Genomic DNA, 25837 nt, shown 5'->3' with positions numbered 1-25837 from the left:
CTGCAGCCTTTGTTGAGGGTCGAGTGAGGTTTTATTGAGCTGAGGGATTCTCGAATGTTGAGATCCTTTCGGTGATACAGGTCTTGGAGCGATCCCTCGAGCACCCTTAGATAGGCAGCTAGGATGTATTGACTGTGAGTTAGACAGTTGGGATTGCATCTTTGCTTTACTGCCGTTGAGGCATTGTCGCAGTCTATGCTTACAGGACAGTGACAGGACAGTCAGAGACAGTACGGGTGCAGGACAGGTTTACCCACAGATTACAGTGTTAGAGAGACAATGGTTTTTTGAGCTGTTTTTTGGTCTGTTTTTAGTACACCAGAGCCATTTTACAAAGAAGACTCTGCCAAAATTTCTGCAGAATCTGAAGCTTTTTTGGTTCATTTGACAGGTTGATATTGGTTCAGAGGTCAGTTTACAGGGGAAACTTTGCCGAATTTTTCCCAGGAAAGTAAACTACTGTGAAGCGTAGCTATGGCTGGATCACAGGACACTGCTCTTTACAATATCAAGAAGCTGGATGGAACCAATTTCCCATTGTGGAAGAAGCAGATTTGGCACGTGTTGGTACAAAAGAAGCAGATAAAACCTATAAAGCTCAAGGGGATAAAACCAGAAGATATGGACGAAGATGAATGGAGCGAAATGGATGAATTGGCACTTTCTACCATTATGCTGACTTTGGCAGAAAGCGTTTACTTCAATGTAGCAGACGAGATGTCGGTTTATCAAGCATGGTTAAAGCTCAGTGATCTTTATGAGAAGCAGAGTGCAGCTTCACAGGTATACTGGCTTAAGAAACTGGTTGACTTGAAGATGAAAGAAGAGACACCTATGTCCAATCATTTGAATGAATTCAACACAATCTATAGTCAGTTGTCAACTCAAGGTGTCAAGTTTGATGAACCTGTTAGAGCTATGTTCCTGTTGATCACATTGCCGAAAAGTTGGGACACTTTTCGCACAGCTTTGAGTAATTCTGCACCTCCAGATGGTTTGAACATAGCAGGTGTAGAAGGAAGTCTGCTTACTGAAGAAACCAATAGAAAGACAATGGACAAAGGCAAAGGAACAGCCTTAGTTGTCAGGGGAAGGACCAAAGAAAAGTACAAAGGTGGAAAGAGGAATCAGTCTCGTAGCAAGTCCCGCAGTGCTAAAGGCAAGAGTGACATAGAATGCTACCATTGTGGCAAGAAGGGTCACATGAAAAGAGACTGCAAAGAATGGAAAGCAAAAAAAGGCAAAGAGAAAGCTGAAGACCATGGTGAGAAGAACAAGTCCTCAGTGAAGATTCAAGAAATAAATGTGACAAACACTGTTGCAGAGGATGACAGTCTAGTGTCAAGAGACATCTACTTCTTGAAGAATACAATGGACTCAGCTCTTCTTACAGCATCTGATGGAAATGCACTGAGTGACTGGATTATAGACTCAGGGGCATCACTTCATGTGTCTCCAAACAAGGAGTGGTTTACCTCTTATGTGACCACTAAAGATCATGTTCGGCTAGGCAATGGGAAGACATGTGAGATCTTAGGTGTTGGAGATGTTCAATTGAAGTTTCAGAATGGCTCTTCTTTCACGCTAAAGAATGTGAGACATGTTCCCGCAATTACAAAGAGCTTGATCAGCACAGGTTTACTTGATGATGCTGGCTACGTCACCACTTTTGGACAGAACATGTGGAAGATATCCAAGGGTTCTATGACAGTAGCACATGGAGTAAAGTCTGGAGGACTTTACATGATTTATGTATCAAATGTCTCTAAAAATGTAATCAATGTAACCGAGCAGCCGAACGTTTCTTTGTGGCATAGCCAGTTAGGACATATATCCAAGAAGGGAATGGAAATCTTGTCTCGTTCTGGTTATTTGCCTGGCTTTTCATTTAATGATTTTGAATTCTGTGAACATTGTCTGTATGGTAAGCAAACACAGCAGCCACATAAGCATAGAAGCAGTAGAAGAGATACACAGTTTTCACTTGTTCATAGTGATTTGTGTGGACCTATGCCTAACCTATCTCTAGGGGGAGCTTCTTACTTTATGACATTTATAGATGATTACTCGAGGAAAGTATGGGTTTACTTTCTCAAGCACAAGGATGAAGCGTTTAGTGTTTTCAAAACGTTTGTGACACTTGTGGAGAATCAGAGTGGCAAGAAGCTTAAATGCTTACGCACTACCAATGGTGGAGAGTATGTTTCAAAGGCCTTTCAGGACTTTTGTGAGTCAAAAGGTATAAAACGTGAACTTACTGCTCCTTACAATCCTCCTCAAAATGGTGTTGCTGAGAGGATGAATAGGACCATACAAGAGAAGGTCAGAAGTATGTTGTCTAATGCACAGCTGCCAAATGGGTTTTGGGCTGAAGCTGTATCAACAGCTGTTCATCTTGTAAATAGATCTCCTAGCAAGGTTTTGCAGAAGGATTCAGTGCCAGAGATGGTATGGTCAGGCAAAATGCCCTCATACAAGCATCTCAGAGTCTTTGGCTGTGAGGCATATACTCACGTTCCAAAGGAATTTAGGAACAAACTTGAGCCAAAGAGTAGAAAGTGCGTCTTTCTAGGCTATGGTAATTCTGGTGAGATGGGGTACAGACTTTGGGATCCCGAATCCAGAAAGGTTGTCCGCAGCAATGATGTTCACTTTAATGAATCCAAATATCATTCTAAACCAGAGAGGGTTGAGGAGATTAGAAGAGTTGTCTTCCAAGAAGATGGACCTGCACGTGCAAGACAAAATGTCAGGGCTCAAGAGGAGCAAGGACAGGATAGAGTGGAACCACAGGTTGTGGCTGAGCCTGAGCCACCTATTGTGCGTAGATCTGGACGTGTCACGCGACCTCCTGATAGGTTTGTTCCATCTATGAACTATGTCATGTTGACTGATTGCAATGAGCCTTCATGTTACAAGGAAGCAGTGCAAATGAAGGACTCCGGGAATTGGCAATTGGCCATGCAGTCAGAGATGACAACTCTGCATAAAAACAAGACATGGAAGCTAGTTAAATTACCACAGGGCAAAAAGGCTCTACCTTGTAAATGGGTTTACAGGTATAAGATCACCGCTCGTGATAGTCAGCCAAAGTACAAAGCAAGGCTTGTTGCCAAGGGCTTTAAGCAAGAACAAGGCATTGACTTTGATGAAGTCTTCTCTCCGGTGGTCAAGATGACTACATTGAGATGCTTTCTTGCATTGGTTGCCATATTAGATTTGGTGTTGCACCAAATGGATGTCAAGACAGCGTTCTTGCATGGTGATTTAGATGTGGAAATTTACATGCAGCAGCCAGAAGGGTTTGTTGAGAAAGGCAAGGAAGATTGGGTATGCCAGTTGTTAAAGAGTCTTTATGGCTTAAAACAATCACCGAGGGCATGGTACCATAAATTCCACAAGTTTATGCTTTCTCAAGGCTACAAACGTAGTGAGTTTGATCACTGTCTATAAACAAAGAAGGCTAAGGATGGTAGTTGGCTGATCCTTATTTTGTATGTGGATGACATGTTGATTGTTGGCAAGCACTTGGAAGAAATTTCAGCTTTGAAGTCAAAGATGGCAAAATCGTTTGACATGAAAGACATGGGTGAGGCAAGTCATATACTTGGTATGCGCATTGAGAGAGACAGATCAAAGAAGTTGATTTGGTTATCTCAAACAGAGTATATTGACAAGGTCTTGCAACGTTTCAATATGGAGAAGGGAAAGGCACTGAGTGTTCCATTGCCACCATATGTGAAACTTAGCAAACAAGATTGTCCTGTGTCTGAGGAAGAACACGCTGAAATGGATAAGATTCCATATGCGTCTGCAGTGGGTAGTTTGATGTATGCAATGATTGCTACTCGCCCAGACATTGCATTTGCAGTGGGAGTAGTAAGTCTGATACATGTCAAACCCAGGCAAGAAACATTGGGAGGCAGTGAAAGGAATATTGAGATACCTGAAAGCTACAAAGAGTATGCGTATATGCTATGGGAGTCAAGAGCTAAGTGTAAAGGGTTTTACAAACTCAGATTATGTAGGTGACTTAGACAACCGAAGGTCTACATCAAGGTATGTCTTTACATTGGCTGGTGGAGCAGTATCATGGCGTTCTAGATTACAAGATTGTGTTACTCAGTCTACTACAGAGGCTGAATATGTTGCAGCATCAGAGGCATGCAAAGAATCAATTTGGCTTAATCGACTAGTAACAGATTTGGGAATCAAAGAAGAGATGCCTGTGTTATATTGTGATAGTCAAAGTGCTATACAATTGGCTCGCAATCCATTTTATCACTCAAAGACAAAGCATGTGGATGTGAAGTATCATTTCATCAGGGAAATGCTCGAGGATAAGCAACTTCAGCTTGTCAAAGTTCACACCACAGAAAATCCTGCTGATCTACTTACAAAAGGACTTCCCTCAGAGAGCTTTGCGCATTTTCGCAAGCAGTTAGGTGTAGGGTAGTACATCACTTCTCTACATCTCTTGTATATTAGCTTGTATAGTAGCTTCTCTCACATTTAAAGTACCACATTGGACTTTAAGTGGGAGGTTGTTGGGGTATAAAGCCCAATGTGGTCGCCCAGGTAAGTGGGCGGGCCGCCAGGTATGTACACATATTCTTTTGTAAAAACCTAATAAGAACTCACTATGCTCTACACATTACAGTAGAGCGAGTTCACCATATCGTCGTGCTCTTCTTCTCGCACTCTCTCTCACGTCGCACTTCCGCTCGTACTCCTTCAGAACTCACGAGTAACTCTGTTGTCCACCCGAGTCCACTGTAAAGCCTGGCGATGAAAGGAAAACTCGTGGCATCGCTCCTCAATGGTAATCAATTCCTGCCGAGCCTGTTGCATATGCTTCTCCATCCAAGGACTACCTGAGTGGCCGCTATAGGGAGGCAATGCCCCGTCGGAGTAGCTTCTCCTCCTCCTTGGTCACAGCCAAGCGAGCTGCAGACTCCTCGAGGAAGAATCCACTAAGCTCCCCAAGGGCAGTGGCCGCTCTAGAAGTGGGGCCCCCCTAAGTCTCAATCCATAGCGCCACAACTTGCTCCCTAAGCTCAGTATCCAACAAAATCCTCTCTGGGACGCGTAGCATAACACTGCCACTCCTCTGTCTATCTGACAGAGTAAGAATCATTGGCGCATGATCGGAAAAAGTAGTCCCTGCCAATATGCATACTGAGCCGGCCATGTCACAAAGGTGGTCACTCGCAAAGAAATGATCTAGCCTGGATAGATTCAAGCCTGGTCAAACCTAGAGAAAGAGAGGCTATCTCAGGGCCGTATAAAGCCTGCATGCTGCCATACATCCAAAATCCTCAATGTCATACATAGGCGTTCCCAAGCAACCAACTCAGCCTTGTGAACAATAGCATGGCTGCCTCCAATCCTATCCGAGGGGTCCTCCAGCATGTTGAAGTCACCCCAATGCACCACTCCTCTGCATGAGGCAAGGATTCCACAATATGTGACCAAAACTCAGCCCGTGCACTCACATGGTTGGGTGCACAAATGTTCAAGAAGCCCACAAGGCTAACTTGAACCTGCATGGTGACCCACTCAGCCCTGCCTGGCACAATGATACCTCTGCCCACAATGGCCTGTTGCAATGAGTCTGCAATAGTCATACATACACCTCCCTAAAAGCGTCCAGGCCCAAAAGCAGCTGACCAAAATGTCTCTTGTCTACCTCGCAAAACGTGTCCACAACGCCGAATGCGGCTCTCACACAAATGATGCTCCTGTAGCATAAGCATATCAATAGGTTCACCCACAAGGCATCTCTGGAGATCCTGTCTCAAACGACCCCGTTGGTGCACAAACTGAGGACCTCCAAGGCCTTGGATATTCCATGAGACAATCCTCATAGGGTCAATACACAAGACTGATGTTGCTGTAGCAGCCAAATGAGCAATCTTCGAGGCCGGTTTGGATGGAGAGTAATCCGCATCCAAACGTCCTTGAGATAAGTGAGTCTGCATCACATGTCCGACCCATGCCAGGCTGCCCGTGCAGACCTCTAAGCCACATCCTCTGCCCAAGAGTCCTCATATAGCAAGGGGGGAGCTGCGCATCTGCAAAAAAGTATGTGTCTGCAGCCTGTGGCATCGGGCAAAGTCACTGTAAACTTGGCCAACGTCCACAAAGTCTGCACCACATCTGTGATCTTGAGGTCCCCTGTGTGATGAGAGAACTCAAGGGCTTGAGTCTGAAGCGAACCAAGTGCGGAATCCAAGGTCCAATCCTGCTTGTCTCTACCACAGAGTGGAAAAGACTCAAGAGTACCCCACTGCAGAGTCTAAGGCATGCGTACCACCTGCCACAAGAAATAGGACATGGACCCGAAAGCAAGCCGCCTCTAAGTCAGCATGGGGGTCGCCAAGAAATTTAGCTGGAGAGGTCCCACTGTCGGCGGATGTCGAAACTGTAAAGGCTCCCTGGGATAGCCCCAAAAGCTGAGATCTCAACCAAGAGTGGAGGACGGAGGAAGGGCTGCCTCTCTTGAACCAGCCTACTCGCAACAAAAGAGCTACCCAAAGATCGATGTGCAGCAAGAGTGTGCTAAGAGCCCGCGTGGGGGGGGGGAACTCCTGCACAAAAGAAGTGGAGGGGAGGGGTCTGAGTCAAACTTTTGGTCCAAAGCGATTTCCCGTAGGAACCCACTTCTATCGAGGAGCGGTAAGACGACCACCCGGGCGAGCAACCTGACCCTAGCGGCAACAGCCCTGAACCTGGTGGCCATCTGCCGCTGCTAAAGCTGGATCTTTGTGGGCATCCGAGACCCCAGTTAAGGTGACATTGGAAATCAGTGAAGGGTCAATCCTAGGGGGCTATGTCTGTAGAACTGGCCGAGCTCTCCTGCGTGAACAGGCCCTTGCAAGGTAGCCCATCTCTCTAAATGAAGCATTGTCGTGGGAGGCCCGAATACTCCACTATGATCCAACCACCACCCACCCGAGGTAGTAAAACCACCTTTGGGAGGGTATGTGTGTCCCGAACAAGAACCCACACAATGGGTAACCCTGCGCATCAAAAGTTCCGGAAAGATGAGATGCTACACAGGGATCTAGGTGCATCAAGACTTCTAGACATTTGAGATGGCTAGATTGAATGATTGAAACACAGTCTTCAATGTGAACCGAGTGTGTGATTAAGAACTGTATGTTTTGTGAATGTACTATCTTGTGGACTCTAGTACATGAGTGTTTACTGAAGAAAGTTTCTGTCCTTTGGCTGTTTTGCAGGTGTAATCGAGAACGATTACTTTTCTTTAAGAGAAGGATATGTGACAAGTCAATGACGTGACACCACCAAGTTACAACCTATGGAATAGATCCCGATCGAGGGGCCTACAGCCTAGTAAAGAAGAAGCAATAGAAGAAATCCCAACTTACGAAGTCTTGCCGGGTGGCCCAAATTATTAATGGGTTAGGATTAATAATCCTAACTCCCAACAACTTCAGGAGACGACCGAGGAGCCTAAACCACAAATACAGCAGATGCTTTTAGACTTCAGTGCTTTTCATGTAAAGCTTTTGAGTTTGGGCCAAGGGCCTTTAAATTCCTAAACCGCCAGGAGAAGCAAAGGAGAGCCCCAGAGCCTTGTACCTTTGCGACATAATAATAAAGAAATAACCAAAGGGGTGCCAGCCTTTGGGGCCATTGCCGTCTAGGGGTGGAACTCCGCCACTCTGTGTCTCGCGTGGATTCTCTCTTTTTGTCCTTTACAGTTTTTTTGAAGTGCTAAAAGTGTTGCCAAGTGTGTAGATTGCAGTTATCTCTATGTTTCTATTCAATCCCTCGCCGAAAGTGATTACAGAATCTTTTTACAAGCACAAGAACCGAAGAAAACCCCTTTGTTCTTGCAGGGGTCGACCAGCATTATGTATGGCATTTGATGGCGCCATGAAATGATCGACCATGCTAATCTTCACCCATATATAACCACTGTTCCTCTGTTGTGGGTGTTGCTAGAGAGAGAAAATCAATAGTGTTGGGTTAGTTTAAATTCATTTTGGTCCCAAAATATCGTGTTAGAACCAAATGAAATTTCCTAAGCCTTTGTAGGTTTTTCTGAGGCTTTTGGGTTTAGCCCAGCCTCACCATTACCACTTGGGCCTATCGGCCACCATTCCTAAAGTGAAAATAACATTCCGAGGCTCTTTTGGGCCGTTTTAGGTACATAATAGCTTGTTAGAGGTTCCAGAAAATTACAGCAACTTTCAGTATTACAAAGCCTCTTTTGAACCAGCTCTTCCGATTTTTTCCCTTCATCAGGTAATGACACACAACTCAAACTTGTTGTATTATGGTGTTCTCAGGTTGATTGATATTTATCAGTTGCAAAGGTGTAGCACTTCCTGATAACAACAAAATATCATAGGAAAGTACTGTCTTTTTCATGTGTGTGTGCAGTTCATGGAAGTGGACTCGTATTCTCAAAAGAATAAGAGCGAATGATAAAAACTTCCATATTGCTCATAGACCTAAAGAAAACAGTTGTACTCTGGCTTATTAATCACCATGATGTATCAACCAGTGGTAAAGCTGAATCCTTAGGAATTGAAAATGGAGCCATAAAGATGTACTTCAAAACGCCACCCTCCCCATGCTTCCCAAAATTTAGGAACAAAAAACAAAAACTCCTGCCCTAAAGCCCTGAAAGCCCTGACGTAATATTCTCAATCTCCTCACAAGTGTCTGGTTTGTGACAAGAAAAAACCCCTCAAAAGTGTCTGGTTGCGACAAGAAATAGCCCATCAATTTTTCTTGGGGCACTTTTTGGCACCTTTGAGTCGCAGTCGCAAGGAAAAAATTATATCTCCACTATTTCGAAAATATAAAAATCCTCTCGAAAATGTTAAATGCACAAGTGAAGGGTGAGTCTAGGAAATGAAAAGCCTCATGAAAGTGGAAAATCAAAAGAAAAATTTATCGCATAATAATTCAGTAAAATGTTAAATCTGTTGTAGTAAACAGGGAAGAAAATTGGCCAAAAAAGGACACAGTGGCAAAGGACATCAGTCTTATTACCATCTTCCCAAGCCTTGTGTCTATTAGCAATCCAAGAAGCCACTTAAGCTGCCCTGGATCCCGTCAGAGCAGAAAGCTCCATATCTCTTTAGAGAGCATTGTGCAACGGTGAGCTCTGTGCAAGTAAATATGTTGGCAGCTCCTGCTTGTCTGGGACTTAAGCTCCTCTTCATCCCAATAGATCAATTTTCAGATGTTTCAAAAAACCCTTATATCCATGGTGTCCAACCTTCATACATGTTGCAAAGATTGTCAATGCTCATAGCTTGCCGAAGGAGGTGGTCCACTTGTTCAGATACCGTTGAGTGCCTGCAAACAATAATTGTTAGTGCAGACATCGCTGCATTTACAAGGCACAATCTAAATTCAACGTGTCGTATACCTCCTGCTTTCGTAATCAAGGCCATTTAGCTTCCACTGAATCCTTTCAAGTACTGAAACGGCATATGGATTCTTTTCTGAAACAAATACTCCATTAATATTCCAGCCACACTGCAGTCCTTGGACTAGAACTACCAGCGACACATTGATTGTTACAGTACAAAACCATATAAAAATACATACGGGGTGATATTCTCATTGAAGCTTCAGGTATCGAAGTAGTCTGAGTATCACCATCTGAAGGCTGCATCTGCCTCACATCCCGCGAGGTTTGACCAGTTTCCAAGCCATTAGAAAAATCAGTTGATGCGCCAATGAAGGGGTCACTGGGGCTGTGGAAAGGAGCCCCAGTCAGCAGGCTCATGGGGGTCTGCAAGTCTTGTTGTCTTCTACTAGAATTCAGCCTTACTTTTGTCTCATCCAAATTTGTGTTAATCGCTTCTAGGATTCTAGCACTACCTTGACTGAGCAAATCTAAAGCTTCAGCCTTCTCTTCCTGTATATCAAGTGCTGAAAGTTCTGGCATCCCTTCCTCTCCATCCTTTTGTTGTGGAAGGTCAGATCTGCAATTCCTCTGCCAATTGCGAGATCCGCTTAATGAATCTGCTGATTGTAGCCAGTAAAAATCTGTTGGATTTTCGGCTTCTTTATCTGAGCTACATCCAAAGTCGCTACTTGGTGGTGAAATCCAACAGTCTTTCTCAGCTTGAGATAGGATGTGCTCATCAATAAACTCACCAAGGTTATCACACACGTCTGCAAGGTTCTCAACATCATCCCTGGTAAGAGATAATTCGACTGCTCTAAAAGACACTGAGTCTTCTTGTGATTTTGCCTCCTGACTTGCAGCTTCCTGAAGACAATCCATAGAGTACATCACTCATCATTAGTTTCAAATGGACATATACAATCAGTATATTATGCACGACATGTCAAAGATAGAAAAAAGCAGACATAAAATGTACCTAGAAACAAGAAGGTAGATAAAAGCAGCATAATCGGAAAACCTTTTTTAAGCTAGAAACTTTTCATATTTATTCCAGAAGTGAGGAAAATCGATAAACAAGGAAAAGATTGTATATAAATAGATGTCATTTTTGTTACTCTGACTTTGTATCAGATCCACCACATTGTAACTTTCTGGTCTCATAGGTCATTCTGGCCTTCTGAAGACGTTAATATAACATTTCATTTCAATCAAATCGTTTAGCACAAACCGTGACCCAAAACACTATCAATCATAGTATACCTTGCATATAGTAGCTAATTCAATGAGAAGTTTTCTTTAGCAAGGTTGCTTCATGAGACTCAGAAGTACAGTATCAGAATCTAGTCTGTGAACCTGTTTCAAAATCTATGGGGCTGTATCACATGAAAGAATATGAACCATCCAGCTATGAAGAAAATTTATCATAGAATGCATGATGCATACTGTCAAGACCAAGCCCAAAATATTTCTCTACACTTATATGCGGCATACATGGCTGTGAAAAATACTTGAATCTTTGGACTACATTACAAGTGTCATACAGAAAACATGTGAAAGTATGACAAAGATCCAGCAGAACAAAGTGACAGGATTAAGGACATTACTTGCATAAGCGTTGGACCCCCCTCTTGTAAGTGCGACTCAGGCAAAGATGAATCAAAGAGCACCTCTTTACCCTTCTTATCTTCTTTCCAAATCTGGATATCTTCTTGCCCACTATCATTCTTCGTCCACTCTGTGAGGGGATCCCAAACAAAAACATCTAGAAGCATCAAAATAACATCTTTGTTCTGTTGAAGTGTATCCAGGACAGTTTCACAGGTCTGTCTAAACATTCCCTCAACTCCAGTAAGTCCAAGTGCTGCCTGCACAGTTTGGGTCAACCGGAAGGGAACGATCTCTGGAATTTTCAACCGCAAACCTTTCTCAAAGCAGACATTGTAGTCAATGTGCATAATATCTCCAGTACAAAAATCCATCATAATGTTGTCCAGGTGTCGGTCACCAAGACCAAGAATATAGCCAACCATGCTCATAACTGCAACACTACCTGAGAACCTACATGGCAAGACAAAGCAAAGAGTTGATGAGCCACACACATAAGCAACTATGTACCACTTCATGCAGCAGCTTCAGGACCTAATATTTTGCGTGTTTTTACATTCCATGACTAGTATGCAAAGGCAAAGTCAAATCTATTCATTTTCAGAAGTTTGAGAGAGACATGAAGGGACAGTATGCTACTGATGAAGATTTTGCAAGAATCTTTGAACAATTGCAAGATGGGCAACGCCATGAGCACTACCTCCTCAAGGATGGTTTTATGATGATGCATGGCAAACTATGGGTCACTAGGCCATTGCGACATAAGGTTATGGTAGGAAGCCATGTCCCACCATATGCAAGGCATTGTGGTATAGATGCGACAATGAAAGCGGTCGAGACATTCTTTTATTGGCCTACTTTGAGGAGAGATGTGGCCGCCTTTAGAAAAAGGATCGGATTCTCCATAGAAGGAAAAATTGACTGAGATTTGATAGCACTGTAGTAGACTTCAGCACCCCAAGCCAAGAATCTGATGGAGTACACGTGAGAGAAATTGAAAACAAATTAACAAACTTGAACAAAACTGAGAGAGATGACACGGCACGGCGAAGTTCCACGCCCAAAGAGACTGGCCCCAAAGACTGGCGCCCCTTTCGGTATTTCCTTACTATGCTTCAAAAAAAAACAATGTCCGAGGGTCCTCAACTCTGCCAAGCTCTCACAGCTTCACAAGCCAGAGTGAGGCCCTGAAAAAGCATCCTGGGGAATGGACAGTATAAAACAGCTCGCACGCTGCTACTGCTGCCTCGCCATCGCCTCAGCCCCCCCCGCCTCAGCCCCTCCCGCTGCCCTAAGCTGTCAGCCCTTGCGCACGCTGCCTGAATTCACCGCCCGCTTCCCATTCCCCCCTCCTTGCGCTGCCCGCAGCCTGCCTACATTCCCCCACCCCCACCTCGTGTCTCTGTCGGAGATGGTTCACAACAGTACCGACTCACTTCGTTCGCTTCGACCTCTTCGACTCCCCTTCGTTCGCCCTTGCAGCAACAGACGCAGATGGAGGATTCTGCTCCACCACACGGGGCCTTCACTGCAGCCCCCTCGCCCGACCCAGCAGAACCCACCATCCGACTTGCTCTCTCGCCGACAGAGCAAGCAAGCTTAGAGGCAGAGGTGGCGCACCTTCAGGCCACCTTCGTTATCTGCAAGATTCTTGGCACCAGACCCAGCAGAGGGGAGGTGCGTGATCTCCTCCAGGCCCGCCTTCTCACAGAGATGGGCAAGATCCTCGATGTTAGCCCCCTGGCCATCCAAGCAATTCGAGCATACTTTCGACAGTGGTGCCATGGTTTCGACCCGGCAATCGACGTTCTTGTCGAGGAGGCAGGCTAGTCTCCTTCCCCAGCCTACGGAGGTAGTATGTCACGTGACACATCCAATCCTATGTGTCCGTGGACAAGCTACAGCATGACCAGGGTTCAGTTCAGTCAAGTCAGTCTAGAATAGGAAGTGATCTAGCAATTTTGTGAGTCTGTTCGCAGACCCTGCATGTCGAGACACTTAGATTAGATGCATATCCTCTGGTTGCACACAGCATGACCATCGAGACCCATCAGGAGCATTTTTACAGTGCATAGACCTATTTTCCCTATTTTAGCCAATTTTCACTTATTATTTTTAAGTGACTTGTTGGGAACTAGGTAGGGCAATTTTGCTAAGTTTTTATATATAGAAACCTAGCGCTAGCACTTTCTAGCAGAAGAGGCAGCAGGAGCACTTGCTCAACAGGCAACTTCTCAGCAAGACCAACCCCCGCAATTGACCTAGCGTTTTCAGCCCAATTGAGAAGCTAGCGTTTTTGCAAGACAGATCAGCCCTGGCATTTTGTACAGCAGATCAGCCCTGGCGACCCCAGTAGACAACAGATTCCCAACGTTAGATGATTTCCACCGCAGGAAGCAGAATTCAGCCTAGCGTTTTTGGATTGCAGTTCAACCCTTAGCATTTTGCAGTTCCATCGCGACAAGATCAATAAGTAGACCAGCGTTTTCAGTTTTCAGCAGTCAATTACCGCAGTAGAACCCCCAAACCTCGCAGATCTCACCTTCCCGCAGCAGATCCTCGCCACACGGTGAGATTCATCAAGGTTTACAGGTTCAGCCGGAAAACGCAGATTTCAGCATCTGCGTTTTCAGCACGTCGCCATCGACATCGTCACCGACATAGAGTCAGAATTCAGCAAATAAAGATTTGCAGATTTCAGCCCTTAGCATTTTTAGATTTCAGCCCGTCTCATCGTCGTCGTCCTCATCGTTGTCGACATCGTCGGCAAGTCCAAAGCATTGTAGAGATTTGTGCAATCGATAGAGAGTGGGTGCAATCGATAGAGAGTGGGGCCTTCGGAGGAGGGTTTAACAACATTCTGGTGTCGTATTCTTCTCTCTCTATCTCTCAGTCTCAGCACCTTCATTCACAGTGTCTATTCACTTCGTTTGTGTCCATTGCACACTCTCACTAAAGGGACGGAAGGCTCTCCCTTCTATAAGTAAAAGGAACCTTGAGCACAGTTCGGAGCACTCATCTTGAGCAAAGTTCAACATTCACTTCCGCTGCACCTGACATAATACCTTCTGCTCCTATCCAAGATAGGCTCAGCGATTTGGGACTGTCTTGGAGACACCTCGCACGGCAGCCTCTATTACTGCCAAGGTGGCCGGCATCCCCACACTACGTGTTCTGGTTCGGGATACCCACACTCTCCCGAAGGTCATCCTACTACCTCGGGTGAGTGGAGGTTGGTTTCGTCAGAGCATGGAGTATCCAAACCTCCCGAATCAGTGTTTTATTTGTCGTCAGATCGGCCATCTTGTGAAGGCCTGTCTGTCACAAAGTGATGACGTGGCGGACAACAGAAACCCTAATTTCTGCCAGAAACCCTAAAATTCCTGCAAATCCTAATTTCTGCCAGAAACCCTAATTTCCGGAAATCGCGGAGGCTGAAATTTTTATTAAAAAAAAAAATTGGAAAATGATGAGCGGCGCAAATTTCGCTTTTTCTCTACTTAAATGAGAAAGAGAGAGAGAATGCTTTTGCTTTCATGTTTTGACTCTCTGTGAGAGAGAGAAAGCAATTGCTTTTGATTTGAAGCTTTTGGGGCTCTGCTTTTGGGCATCCCTTGTAACCTTTAAATTAGTGGTGAGGGCCTCACTTCTCAGGGCATCTGGACGCAAAGTCTGAGAGTGAAACCCTAACCGCTCTCTTGTACTTTGATGATTGATTAATATAAAAAGAAATACCGAAAGGGGCGCCAGTCTTTGGGGCCAATATCTCTAGGCACGGAACTCCGCCGGGCCAGTGCAAATCTATTGTGATCTGTGAATTGTTTGGAAGTGGTTATTTGGTGCTGTCGCGGTTGATTCTTGACTTGGAGTGTCCAAGTCTGTTACAGTGGTATCAGAGCACGGCCGATTTCTCTTTTACAGGAAATCTGATCCCCGAATATTTTTTTCCGCGGCACCTATGGCTTCAGGCAATGATCAGTCGACTCCTCCTACATCTGGAGATGCGGGCTGGGATCACAACGAAGATTCAGGCAGAGAGTATGGCCCGCCTTGGCCTACTTAGGCGGAGCGGCGAGAGAGAGCAAAATATATGAACCAGACCTCTTTGAAAGAGGTACAGATGGAGTGGCAGAGAACCACAACACCACTCTCGAAACCCGCTCTCAAGAAACCTTCTGCCTCCAAGAAATATACGAAGAAGGAACTGGAGAACGTGGTTGATGCACGGATTGCTCAGCTTTTTGACGCGCAAAAGAAAGCCAAAAAGCACGGCAAAAAGCAGAAGAAAGGCACTGACTTCCCGGGATATTTGGGTCGTCGGTCGACATTTGACAAGGCAAAGAAATTGAAGAAGCACGTCAAGTTTGAAGACCTACCCAGTTCTTCTTCTTCTTCTTCTGACAGTTCTTCTAGCTCCTCGGATTCGAGCGAAGAAGACAGAAAAGGTAAAAAGCGAAGCAAGAAGCAACGCTTTGGAAAGGGCAAGAGAAAAAGCAAAGAAGGCTAAATCTCGCCCAGAGACTGACAGTTCTACTAAGGACTCGTCTATAGACAGCTCAGATTCCGATGACGGAAAGTTTTATGCGAACAAGAAGAATTTTTACAAAGCCAACTAGTATGACTTTCTCGAAGATAAAAGCAAGAAAGTCCGAGAGTTTAAGGAAGGTGGCCACTCGAATAAGTTTGATACTTTTCAGGATACTCAAATGCTTCGAAGGCTTTGTTTTTTATACAGCAGTTTCACATCGCTTTCGCGGGAGGACGCTATTCAGAGCACTCCAAGATTCGGAGAGCTGCCTCTTACTTTAAGGGGAATGCTCGTACTTGGTGGTCCACGCTTCTATTAAGCAAGACTGTGCCAGTTACATGGCTGAAATTCAAGAGGCTTTTTATTTCTTCTTCGTTGACTCAAGAGTTTGAGCGAGATATACGAGCTACTTGGAACCATCTACGGATGACCAAGAGCGATACAGTGAATTCTTATTGTGAAAGATTCTGGAGCTCTTTTCTACCCGCCTCTTCATTCAAGAAGATCTCGTTCAGAGAACAGATTGAGCGGTTTACCTTGGGTCTACCTACAGAAATCCGAAATCACTGCTTGGAACCGAAGTCAGCTTCTATTCAGGAGTTGATGAGTCATGCGAAGCGGGGCTTTGCCATTCACTCTGGCAGTTTGACCTACCCCACAGATAAGGCCATGACACAACGAGCCGAACAGACTTCTGGGAATGAAAGTAGAAAGAAAAAGAGCAAGCCAGAGAAAAAGGATGCACAACCCAAGCTTACTCCTGAGGAGAGAGCTCGCTTCATCACACATGGCGTGGGACTTGCACCGAATCAAATGAATGAAAGTACAAATTTTGCCGCTTTTTTTTGGGGCAAAGTGAAGGATCAGGAAGCTCTTTTGAAGGAGCCAAGGCCAACTTCTTTTCACATGGAATTGGCGGCTCGATTTGAACTAACGACGCCCGACAGACGACGCCACAGAGGAGGTAGTTCGACTGGCACCCGGATGGGATGTTGCCATTACACCGAGCAATGGCAAACTTCGTTTGCAATGACAGCGGTGTTCAGGGCACACGAGTGACGTTCTACTCGGGATCCCTTGGTACCACAAGAACTACGCCGTGGTTGACTACCGGGCCGAGAAAGCGACTTTGATAAATGAAGGGCTTAGAGATTGTACTTGATGAACATCAGTTTTCTTACTCATTCTTTTGGGAGAACTGAACGATGGATAAAAGTTGAATATGTTTTGACCTGAAGAAAAGAACGCCAAGATTTTTTTCTCCACGCTCATGCCGATTCCTTTTGAGAGGGCCTGAAGATCATACCATTGATCTGATATCTGGAAGCACGCCACCGAATCGGCCACCTTATCGTGTGAGCCGAGTACAGAATGAAAAGATTATGAACTCAGTGAAAGACCTCTTGGAAAAGGGTCTTGTCCAGCCTAGTACTTCACCGTATTGCTCTCCAGTGTTGTTGGTTTTGAAGAAAGACAGATCTTGGAGAATGTGCATCGATTATAGCACTCTCAACGAAATCACCATCAAGAACAGATTTCCGATTTCTAGGATCAATGATATACTCCCGACAGGCTACAGGGATCCTCGTGCTTTAGAAGGATTGACTTGAAGAGTGGATATCATCAGATCAGGATAGCGCCAGGAGATGTCTACAAGACAGCTTTTCGGACGACTTTTGGGTTATTTGAGTTTTTGGTGATGCCTTTTGGCTTAACCAATGCTCCTGCGACGGATCCTGTGCTTTAGAAGGATTGACTTGAGGAGTGGATTTCATCAGAATCAGGTTAGCGCAGAGAATGTCTACAAGACAGCTTTTCGGACGACTTTTGGGTTATTTGAGTTTTTGGTGATGCCTTTTGGCTTAACCAATGCTCCTGCGACATTTAACCGGATGATGGATAGGACTTTTCGAGAGTATAGGCTATTTGTTGGCACTTCTTTGACGACATCATTGTTTTCTCCAAGAATGAGGCAGAACACAGAGATCATCTGCTTCAAGTCTTTCAGGCATTACGAGATCACACATTACTGATTAATGCTACGAAAAGTGAATTTTTCCTACCAGAGATACATTTTTTGGGACACATTGTGTCAACAGCAGGAGTGCAAATGAACCCGGCCAAGATAGAGGCTATCCGTGATTGGCCCGATTTGAGGAATGTCCATGAAGTTAGAAGCTTCTTGGGACTGTGTTCGTACTACAGGCGGTTCATACGAAAGTTTGCAGAGGTTGCTTCCCCTTTGCATACCTTGACACAGAAAGGAGTACCTTTTTCGTGGGGACCCACAGAGGTGACTGCCTTTCAGACATTGAAAGAGAAATTCACTACAGGACCAGATTTGACTTTGCCGGACTTGCAGAAGTCATTTGAAGTATTTTGTGATGCTTGTGGTCGTAGTCTGGGTGCAGTCTTGATGCAAGAAGGCCATGTCATAGCTTACGAGAGCCGTTTGTTCTCTAGGCCGGAGATGACAGCACAGATCTATGGGAAAGAGGTTTTGGCGGTTATCCACGCTCTTACTCAGTGGCAGCATTACCTACTCGGAGCAGATTTTACTGTCTTTACAGACCATCAGAGTTTGCGCTACTTCTTGTCACAGAATCAGCTTTCGGAAAAGCAGATGCGGTGGGTGAACATCTTGTCACAGTTCCACTTCCAGATTGTCCATGTGCAAGGACAGAAGAATGTGGTGGCAAATGCTTTGTCTCGAAAACCGTTGGTTCTGGCTATTTCCGCGATACATCATAGGAGCTTCGAGGATATGGTCGATCAGTGTGCCACAGATGCAGATATTTTCACACGGATACGGGATGGGGAGACAGTAGCTGGATACTCCCTTCGGGAAGGCTACTTGATGAAAAAGACTATGTTGTGCGTTACACAGCCGTTGAGGGAAAAGGTTATGACTGATTGCCACTGTCCACCTTTTACGGGTCACCGCGACATTGCTACCACCATGAAAGGGGTAGAGAGAGATTTCTTTTGGCGAAGACTGAAGAAGGATGTGGAAGAGTTTGTGCGCAGTTGCTTGGTATGCCAGAAGGTCAAGTTTGACAGGCATAAGGCAGAGGGATTGTTACAGCCTTTACCCATACCCACCCGCCCCTGGGAAAATATTGAAATGGATTTCATTTTTTTTTATCTCCCGAGAATACAGAATGATCACGATGATTTTCCGATTACATGGCACGCCTGAGACGATTGTCTCCGACAGAGACCCCAGATTTATGAGTTTGTTTTGGAAGGCAATTTGGGAGAACATTGGCATGCGGTTGCAGTTCTCGTCATCGTTCCACTTGCAGACTGACGGGCAATCTGAGATTGCCAATTCAGTGATTTTAGATTTATTGAAGTCTTGTATCTCGCATCAGAAGACTCAATGGGAAAAGAACTTACCTTTGGTGGAATTTGCCTACAATAACACGATACACTCTTCGACGGGGAAGACGCCATGTGAGATTGTTGAAACTGCTGCGAAGGTTCCATCCTTCCTGAGCACGAAAGATTAGAAATTTGAAGCGGATGAATATTCGCGAGATTTGGATACGGCTTTTGCCAAGGTTCGCGAGACTTTGCAGGAGTCTCCAGAACGACAGAAAAAGGCAGCGGATCGCCATCGTCGCGACTGGAAACTGAAGGAGGATGATTGGGTGCTCTTACTTTTGAGAAGGCACGCCTACGAAAGAAAAAGGGAAAGGAGAGGCTTTTTCCAAAGCTTAGTATGTGATACTACGGACCTTTCCAGATCACTGACAAGATAAATGATGTCTCCTTCCGATTGAAACCGCCAGATACTTGGAGGATTCACAATGCATTGCATGTGAGTCTCTTGAAACCTGTTAAGGGTGATGTGCCTGATGATGGGGAGCCTGATGAGCAACCCAAAGTGGAAGAAAACGAGGAGATCCTTGTTCCTGAACAGATTTTGGCACATAATGATACGAAGAAAGGTAAAGTCCGAAGGCGGTTCTTGGTTAAGTTCAAGAACTTTCCTGCATTTGATGCGAAGTGGATGGAGGAGGAGGACCTAGCAGATACTCCTCGGATTGTGAAACTTTACCTCGATGTTTTGGTTTAGCATAGTCTACTCCAAACGGAACCCAGAATTCAACTTGGCCGGAGATCTGGTGCAGTGGGATGCACAAGAGGGGAGTCACTCCACTCCTTTGTCAACAGATGCCTCGATTTTGATACTAAAGTCACTGATGTCTCTTTGAGCTTCAGGGATACTGAGAGCTGACAGTATTCTGCTGGATGACTTTATGAAATGGAATTCCTGATTATGATACTGATTTGTTCTTGACTTCTTGTGAGTGCACGAACTGATAGCCGAAATGACTGCAGCATTTTGGTCTGATTGATCTCGAATAGACATGGTTGCAATAGGGGTTAGTCAATCGGACATCGATGAGGTCCCGATTGGACCTAGATGTGATTGCTAGCTACATTGCCGATAAATCATGGTCTAAGATCCGAATGAATGTTGAATGTCATGTGATGTCTTGTGATGTCTGGTGATGTCCTGTGATATCGTGTGATGTGACTGTTGATTTTGTACATGTGCTAGATGTGTGTTCCTAGTACGTAGGTACTAACAGTCAGTGTCTGCTAAGACGGTTTATGGCTTTTGTCGGTTTTGCATGCGTAATCGAGGTCGATTACAATGCTTTCAAGAGGGGGGTATGTCACAAAGTGATGATGTGGCGGACAACAGAAACCCTAAAATTCCTGCAAACCCTAATTTCTGCCAGAAACCCTAATTTCTGGAAATCGCGGAGACTGAAATTTTTATATAAAAAAATTTTTGGAAAATGATGAGCGACGCAAATTTCGCTTTTTCTCTACTTAAATGAGAAAGAGAGAGAGAATGCTTTTGCTTTCATGTTTTGACTCTGTGTGAGAGAGAGAGAGAGAGAGAGAGAGAGAGAGAGAGAGAGAGAGAGAGAGCAATTGCTTTTGATTTGAAGCTTTTGGGGCTCTGCTTTTGGGCATCCCTTGTAACCTTTAAATTAGTGGTGAGGGCCTCACTTCTCAGGGCATCTGACGCAGAGTCTGAGAGTGAAACCCTAACCGCTCTCTTGTACTTTGATGATTGATTAATATAAAAAGAAATACCGAAAGGGGCGCCAGTCTTTGTTATTTGGTGCTGTCGCGGCTGATTCTTGACTTGGAGTGTCCAAGTCTGTTACACTGTCCACGGAGGAGATCCCGACCTACACCACAGGCTCAGCCCCAGCCTTCAAGGGCTGCCAGCAGTAGCAGACAGAGTCACAGGGTACATAGGCAGAGCCACCCTCCGAGCCTGGGGCTCAAGCGAAGAAGGATTAGCAGCAGGTTCGTGGTCGACGTCGACAGGGGCCACCACTCCAACCTGGCACTTAGAGTGGTCCCCATGCTCCAGTCCAGCAGCAGTGGGTTCCCACAGGGACCCTTTCGACCCTCTTCAACAAGACGAGGTCTACTCCACCCTCCACCTCAACCTCACCTAAGACAACCCCTCCTCCCCCGAGTTCCCCTCCGCCCCCCTCTCCACCCCCCCCCCCCCCCCCCCCACCTCGCCCTCCTCCCTCTGCCACTCCCCGCCCCCCCCCCTCCTCTTTCTCCCATGAGCCTCCCTACTTCCACATCTCCTCCCGCCGCTTCCCTGCATCCGTCCCAAGGGGCAAGACCATCCTCTGCTGCTAGAAGATCTCTTGGCAGCACTTTTGCCACGAGTCGCTTGGCGAGAGACGGATAGCCTTTCTTGCAAACCCCCCTTCTGGTGCCCACGTCCCCCTTTGCAGCAGTTCCTCGAGGGATAGAGGCCCTGGACTCGTCGGTTGGCTTCTCTTTTCTCCTATGCGGCAGGGACCAGCCTGAGTGGACTTTAGACTCATTGTTGGAGTGGCTCCAGGCACAGGCACTCGAGTTCTCTCATCACATGGGAGACCTAGGGGTTACAGACTTGGTTCAGACTCTGTGGCCGTTGGCCAAGTTTTCAGTGACACCTCCAGACTCAGCAAGATGTAGACACATTGTGGTTCACTTCTTTGCTGACACGCAAAGCCCGCCATGCTATGTACACATACATGAGGACTCTTGGACATAGGAGGTTGCCTTGCGCACAGTTCGTTATTTTTGGGCTTGAGCTAGACACTCTTTGCAGTCATACCTATCTCTGGACGCTCGGCTGCAGATTACTCCCCATCCAAGCCTGCCTCGAAGATAGCACGGTTAGATGCTGCTGCAGCATCAGTTCTCTCTTGCTCCCCATGAGGATCGTCTCATGGAACATGCAGGGATTAGGTGGGCCCCAGTTTCAGTGCCAGATGGGCCGACTGCGTCAAGAGCTTCAACGATGCCTTGTCGGAGGAGAGATTGGCCTTCTTATGGTACAGGAGCATCATTTGTGTGAGCGCTGCATTAGACGTTGTGGTCAGCTTTTGCGCGGGCGAGTATGAGACATTTTGGTCAGCTGCATTTGGACCTGGTGTCACAAAGTGATGACGTGGCGGACAGCAGAAACCCTAATTTCTGCCAGAAACCCTAAAATTCCTGCAAACCCTAATTTTTGCCAAAAACCCTAAATTCCGGAAATCGCGGAGGCGGATTATTAAAAAAAAAATTATTTTTTTTTATTTTTTTTTTTTTGGAAAATGATGAGCGACGCGAATTTTGCTTTTGCTTTTTTTTTATAAAAAAAAAAGAGAAAAGACTCTCTAAGAGAGAGAGAGAACTGATGCTTTTGATTTTAAAAGCTTTTGGGGCTCTGCTTTTGGGCATCCCTTGTAACCTTTAAATTAGTGGTGAGGGCCTCACTTCTCAGAGGATCTGGACGCAGAGTCTGAGAGTGAAACCCTAACCGCTCTCTTGTACTTTGATGATTGATTAATACAAAAAGAAATACCGAAAGGGGCGCCAGTCTTTGGGGCCAATATCTCTAGGCACGGAACTCCGCCGGGCCAGTGCAAATCTATTGTGATCTGTGAATTGTTTTGAAGTGGTTATTTGGTGCTGTCGCGGTTGATTCTTGACTTGGAGTGTCCAAGTTTGTTACAGTGGTATCAGAGCACGGCCGATTTCTCTTCTACGGGAAATCCGATCCCCGAATTTTTTTTCCGCGGCACCTATGGCTTCAGGCAATGATCAGTCGACTCCCTCTGCATCTGGAGATGCGGGCTGGGATCACAACGAAGATTCAGGCAGAGAGTATGGCCCGCCTCGGCCTACTCAGGCGGAGCAAAGAGAGATGGAGCGTCGTCAATTGATTGGTGATGCAACAAAGATGATGCTCAATTTTGCCAAGGACCCGAAGATGGTAAAATATATGAACCAGACCTCTTTGAAAGAGGTACAGATGGAGTGGCAGAGAACCACAACACCACTCCCGAAACCCGCTCTCAAGAAACCTTCTACCTCCAAGAAATATACGGAGAAGGAACTGGAGAACGTGGTTGATGCACGGATTGCTCAGCTTTTCGACGTGCAAAAGAAAGGCAAAAAAGCACAGCAAAAAGCAGAAGAAAGGCACTGACTTCCCGGGATATTTGGGTCGTCGGTTGACATTTGACAAGGCAAAGAAACGGAAGAAGCGTGTTCGATTTGAAGGAGTACCCAGTTCTTCTTCTTCTTCTTCTGACAGTTCTTCTAGCTCCTCGGATTAGAGCGAAGAAGACAGAAAAAGCAAAAAGCGAAGCAAGACACAAAGCTTCGGAAAGGGCAAGAAAAAGGCAAAGAAGGCTACATCTCGCCCAGAGACTGACAGTTCTACTGAAGACTCGTCTACAGACAGCTCAGATTCCGATGACGGAAAGTTTTATGTGAACAAGAAGAATTTTTTTTACAAGGCCAACCAGTATGACTTTCTCGAAGATAAAAGCAAGAAAGTCCGAGAGTTTAAAGAAGGTGGCCACTCGATCAAGTTTGATACTTTTCAGGAGACTCAGATGCTTCGAAGGCTTTGTCTTTTATACAGCAGTTTGACATCGCTTTCGCGGGAGGACGCTATCCAGAGCACTCCAAGATTCGGAGAGCTGCCTCTTACTTTAAGGGGAATGCTCGTACTTGGTGGTCCACGCTTCTATTAAGCAAGACTGTGCCAGTTACATGGCTGAAATTCAAGAGGCTTTTTATTTCTTCTTGGTTGACTCAAGAGTTTGAGCGAGATATACGAGCTGCTTGGAACCATCTCCGGATGACCAAGAGTGATACAGTGAATTCTTATTGTGAAAGATTCTGGAGCTCTTTTCTACCCGCCTCTTCATTCAAGAAGATCTCGTTCAGAGAACAGATTGAGCAGTTTACCTTGGGTCTACCTACAGAGATCCGAGATCACTGCTTGGAACAGAAGTCAGCTTCTATTCAGGAGTTGATGAGTCATGCGAATCGGGGCTTTGCCATTCACTCTGGCAGTCTGACCTACCCCACAGATGAGGCCATGACACAACGAGCCGAACAGACTTCTGGGAATGAAAGTAGAATGAAAAAGAGCAACCCAGAGAAAAAAAAAAGGATGCACGACCCAAGCTTACTCCTGAGGAGAGAGCTCGCTTCATCAGAGAGGGGAAGTGCTTTGGATGCGGGAAACATGGACATATTTCCGCAAAGTGCCCTGATAAGGCACAGAAAGAACAGAATGATAAAGACGACGACAGGTCTAAGAGTTCGAGAGCAGCTGAGGAATGTGGCAGAAAAGGCAGATAGAAAAGCAGAACTGGTACCACATGGCGTGGGACTTGCACCGAATCAAATGAATGAAAGTACAAACTTTGCCGTTTTTTTTTGGGGCAAAGTGAAGGATCAGGAAGCTCTTTTGAAGGAGCCAAGGCCAACTTCTTTTCACTTGGAATTGGCGGCTCGATTTGGAACTACGCCCGACAGACTGACGCCACAGGCGGAGGTAGTTCGACTGGCACCCGGATGGGATGTTGCCATTACACCGAGCATTGGCAAACTTTGTTTGCAATGACAGGGGTGTTCAGGGCACGCGAGTGACGTTCTACTTGGGATCCCTTGGTACCACAAGAACTACGCCGTGGTTGACTACCGGGCCGAGAAAGCGACTTTGATAAATGAAGGGCTTAGAGATTGTACTTGATGAACTTCAGTTTTCTTACTCATTCTTTTGGGAGAACTGAACGATGGATAAAGATTGAATATGTTTTGACCTGAAGAAAAGAACGCCAAGATTTTTTTCTCCACGCTCATGCCGATTGCTTTTGAGAGGGCCTAAAGATCATACCATTGATCTGATATCTGGAAGCACACCACCGAATCGGCCACCTTATTGTGTGAGCCGAGTACAGAATGAAAAGATTATGAACTCAGTGAAAGACCTCTTGGAAAAGGGTCTTGTCCAGCTTAGTACTTCACCGTATTGCTCTCCAGTGTTGTTGATTTTGAAGAAAGACAGATCTTGGAGAATGTGCATCGATTATAGCACTCTCAACGAAATCACCATCAAGAACAGATTTCCGATTCCTAGGATCGATGATATACTCGACAGGTTACAGGGATCCTCGTGCTTTAGCAGGATTGACTTGAAGAGTGGATATCATCAGATCAGGATAGCGCCAGGAGATGTCTACAAAGACAGCTTTTCGGACGACTTTTGGGTTATTTGAGTTTTTGGTGATGCCTTTTGGCTTAACCAATGCTCCTGCGACATTTAACCGGATGATGGATAGGACTTTTCGAGAGTACAGGCTATTTGTTGGCACTTTCTTTGACGACATCATTCTTTTCTCCAAGACTGAGGCAGAACACAGAGATCATCTGCTTCAAGTCTTTCACGCATTACGAGATCACACATTACTGATTAATGCTAAGAAAAGTGAATTTTTCCTACGAGAGATACATTTTTTGGGACACATTGTGTCAACAGCAGGAGTGCAAATGAACCCGGCCAAGATAGAGACTATCCGTGATTGGCCCGATTTGAGGAATGTCCATGAAGTTAGAAGCTTCTTGGGACTGTGTTCGTACTACAGGCGGTTCATACGAAAGTTTGCAGAGGTTGCTTCCCCTTTGCATACCTTGACATAGAAAGGAGTACCTTTTTCGTGGGGACCCACAGAGGTGACTGCCTTTCTGACATTGAAAGAGAAATTGACTACGGGACCTATTTTGACTTTGCCGGACTTGCAGAAGTCATTCGAAGTATTTTGTGATGCTTGTGGTCGTAGTCTGGGTGCGGTCTTGATGCAAGAAGGCCATGTCATAGCTTACGAGAGCCGTTTGTTCTCTAGGCCGGAGATGACAGCACAGATCTATGGGAAAGAGCTTTTGGCGGTTATCCACGCTCTTACTCAGTGGCGGCA

General features: G+C 45.5%; 1 protein-coding gene across 4 annotated transcripts in view; it reads right to left on the bottom strand.

The window, feature by feature from the left end:
- Positions 1-25837, bottom strand: part of LOC147454986 (uncharacterized) — a 58440-nt gene that overhangs the window by 2651 nt on the left and 29952 nt on the right. For all 4 annotated transcript variants that reach the window (XM_086516835.1, XM_086516838.1, XM_086516837.1 and 1 more), the window contains 4 exons: positions 11008-11461; positions 9598-10267; positions 9416-9491; positions 9034-9342 (listed from right to left, as the gene is read on the bottom strand). In XM_086516835.1, coding sequence (XP_086372961.1) covers positions 9243-9342; positions 9416-9491; positions 9598-10267; positions 11008-11461 — 1300 coding nt within the window. In that variant the 3' untranslated portion in view covers positions 9034-9242. The remainder of the gene's footprint in view (positions 1-9033; positions 9343-9415; positions 9492-9597; positions 10268-11007; positions 11462-25837) is intronic.

The sequence above is a fragment of the Adiantum capillus-veneris genome, chromosome 7 (assembly GCF_014529385.1).
Source record: "Adiantum capillus-veneris isolate H3 chromosome 7, ASM1452938v2, whole genome shotgun sequence".
Classification (NCBI taxonomy): domain Eukaryota; kingdom Viridiplantae; phylum Streptophyta; class Polypodiopsida; order Polypodiales; family Pteridaceae; genus Adiantum; species Adiantum capillus-veneris.
This window is presented reverse-complemented; position numbering and strand designations above follow the sequence as displayed.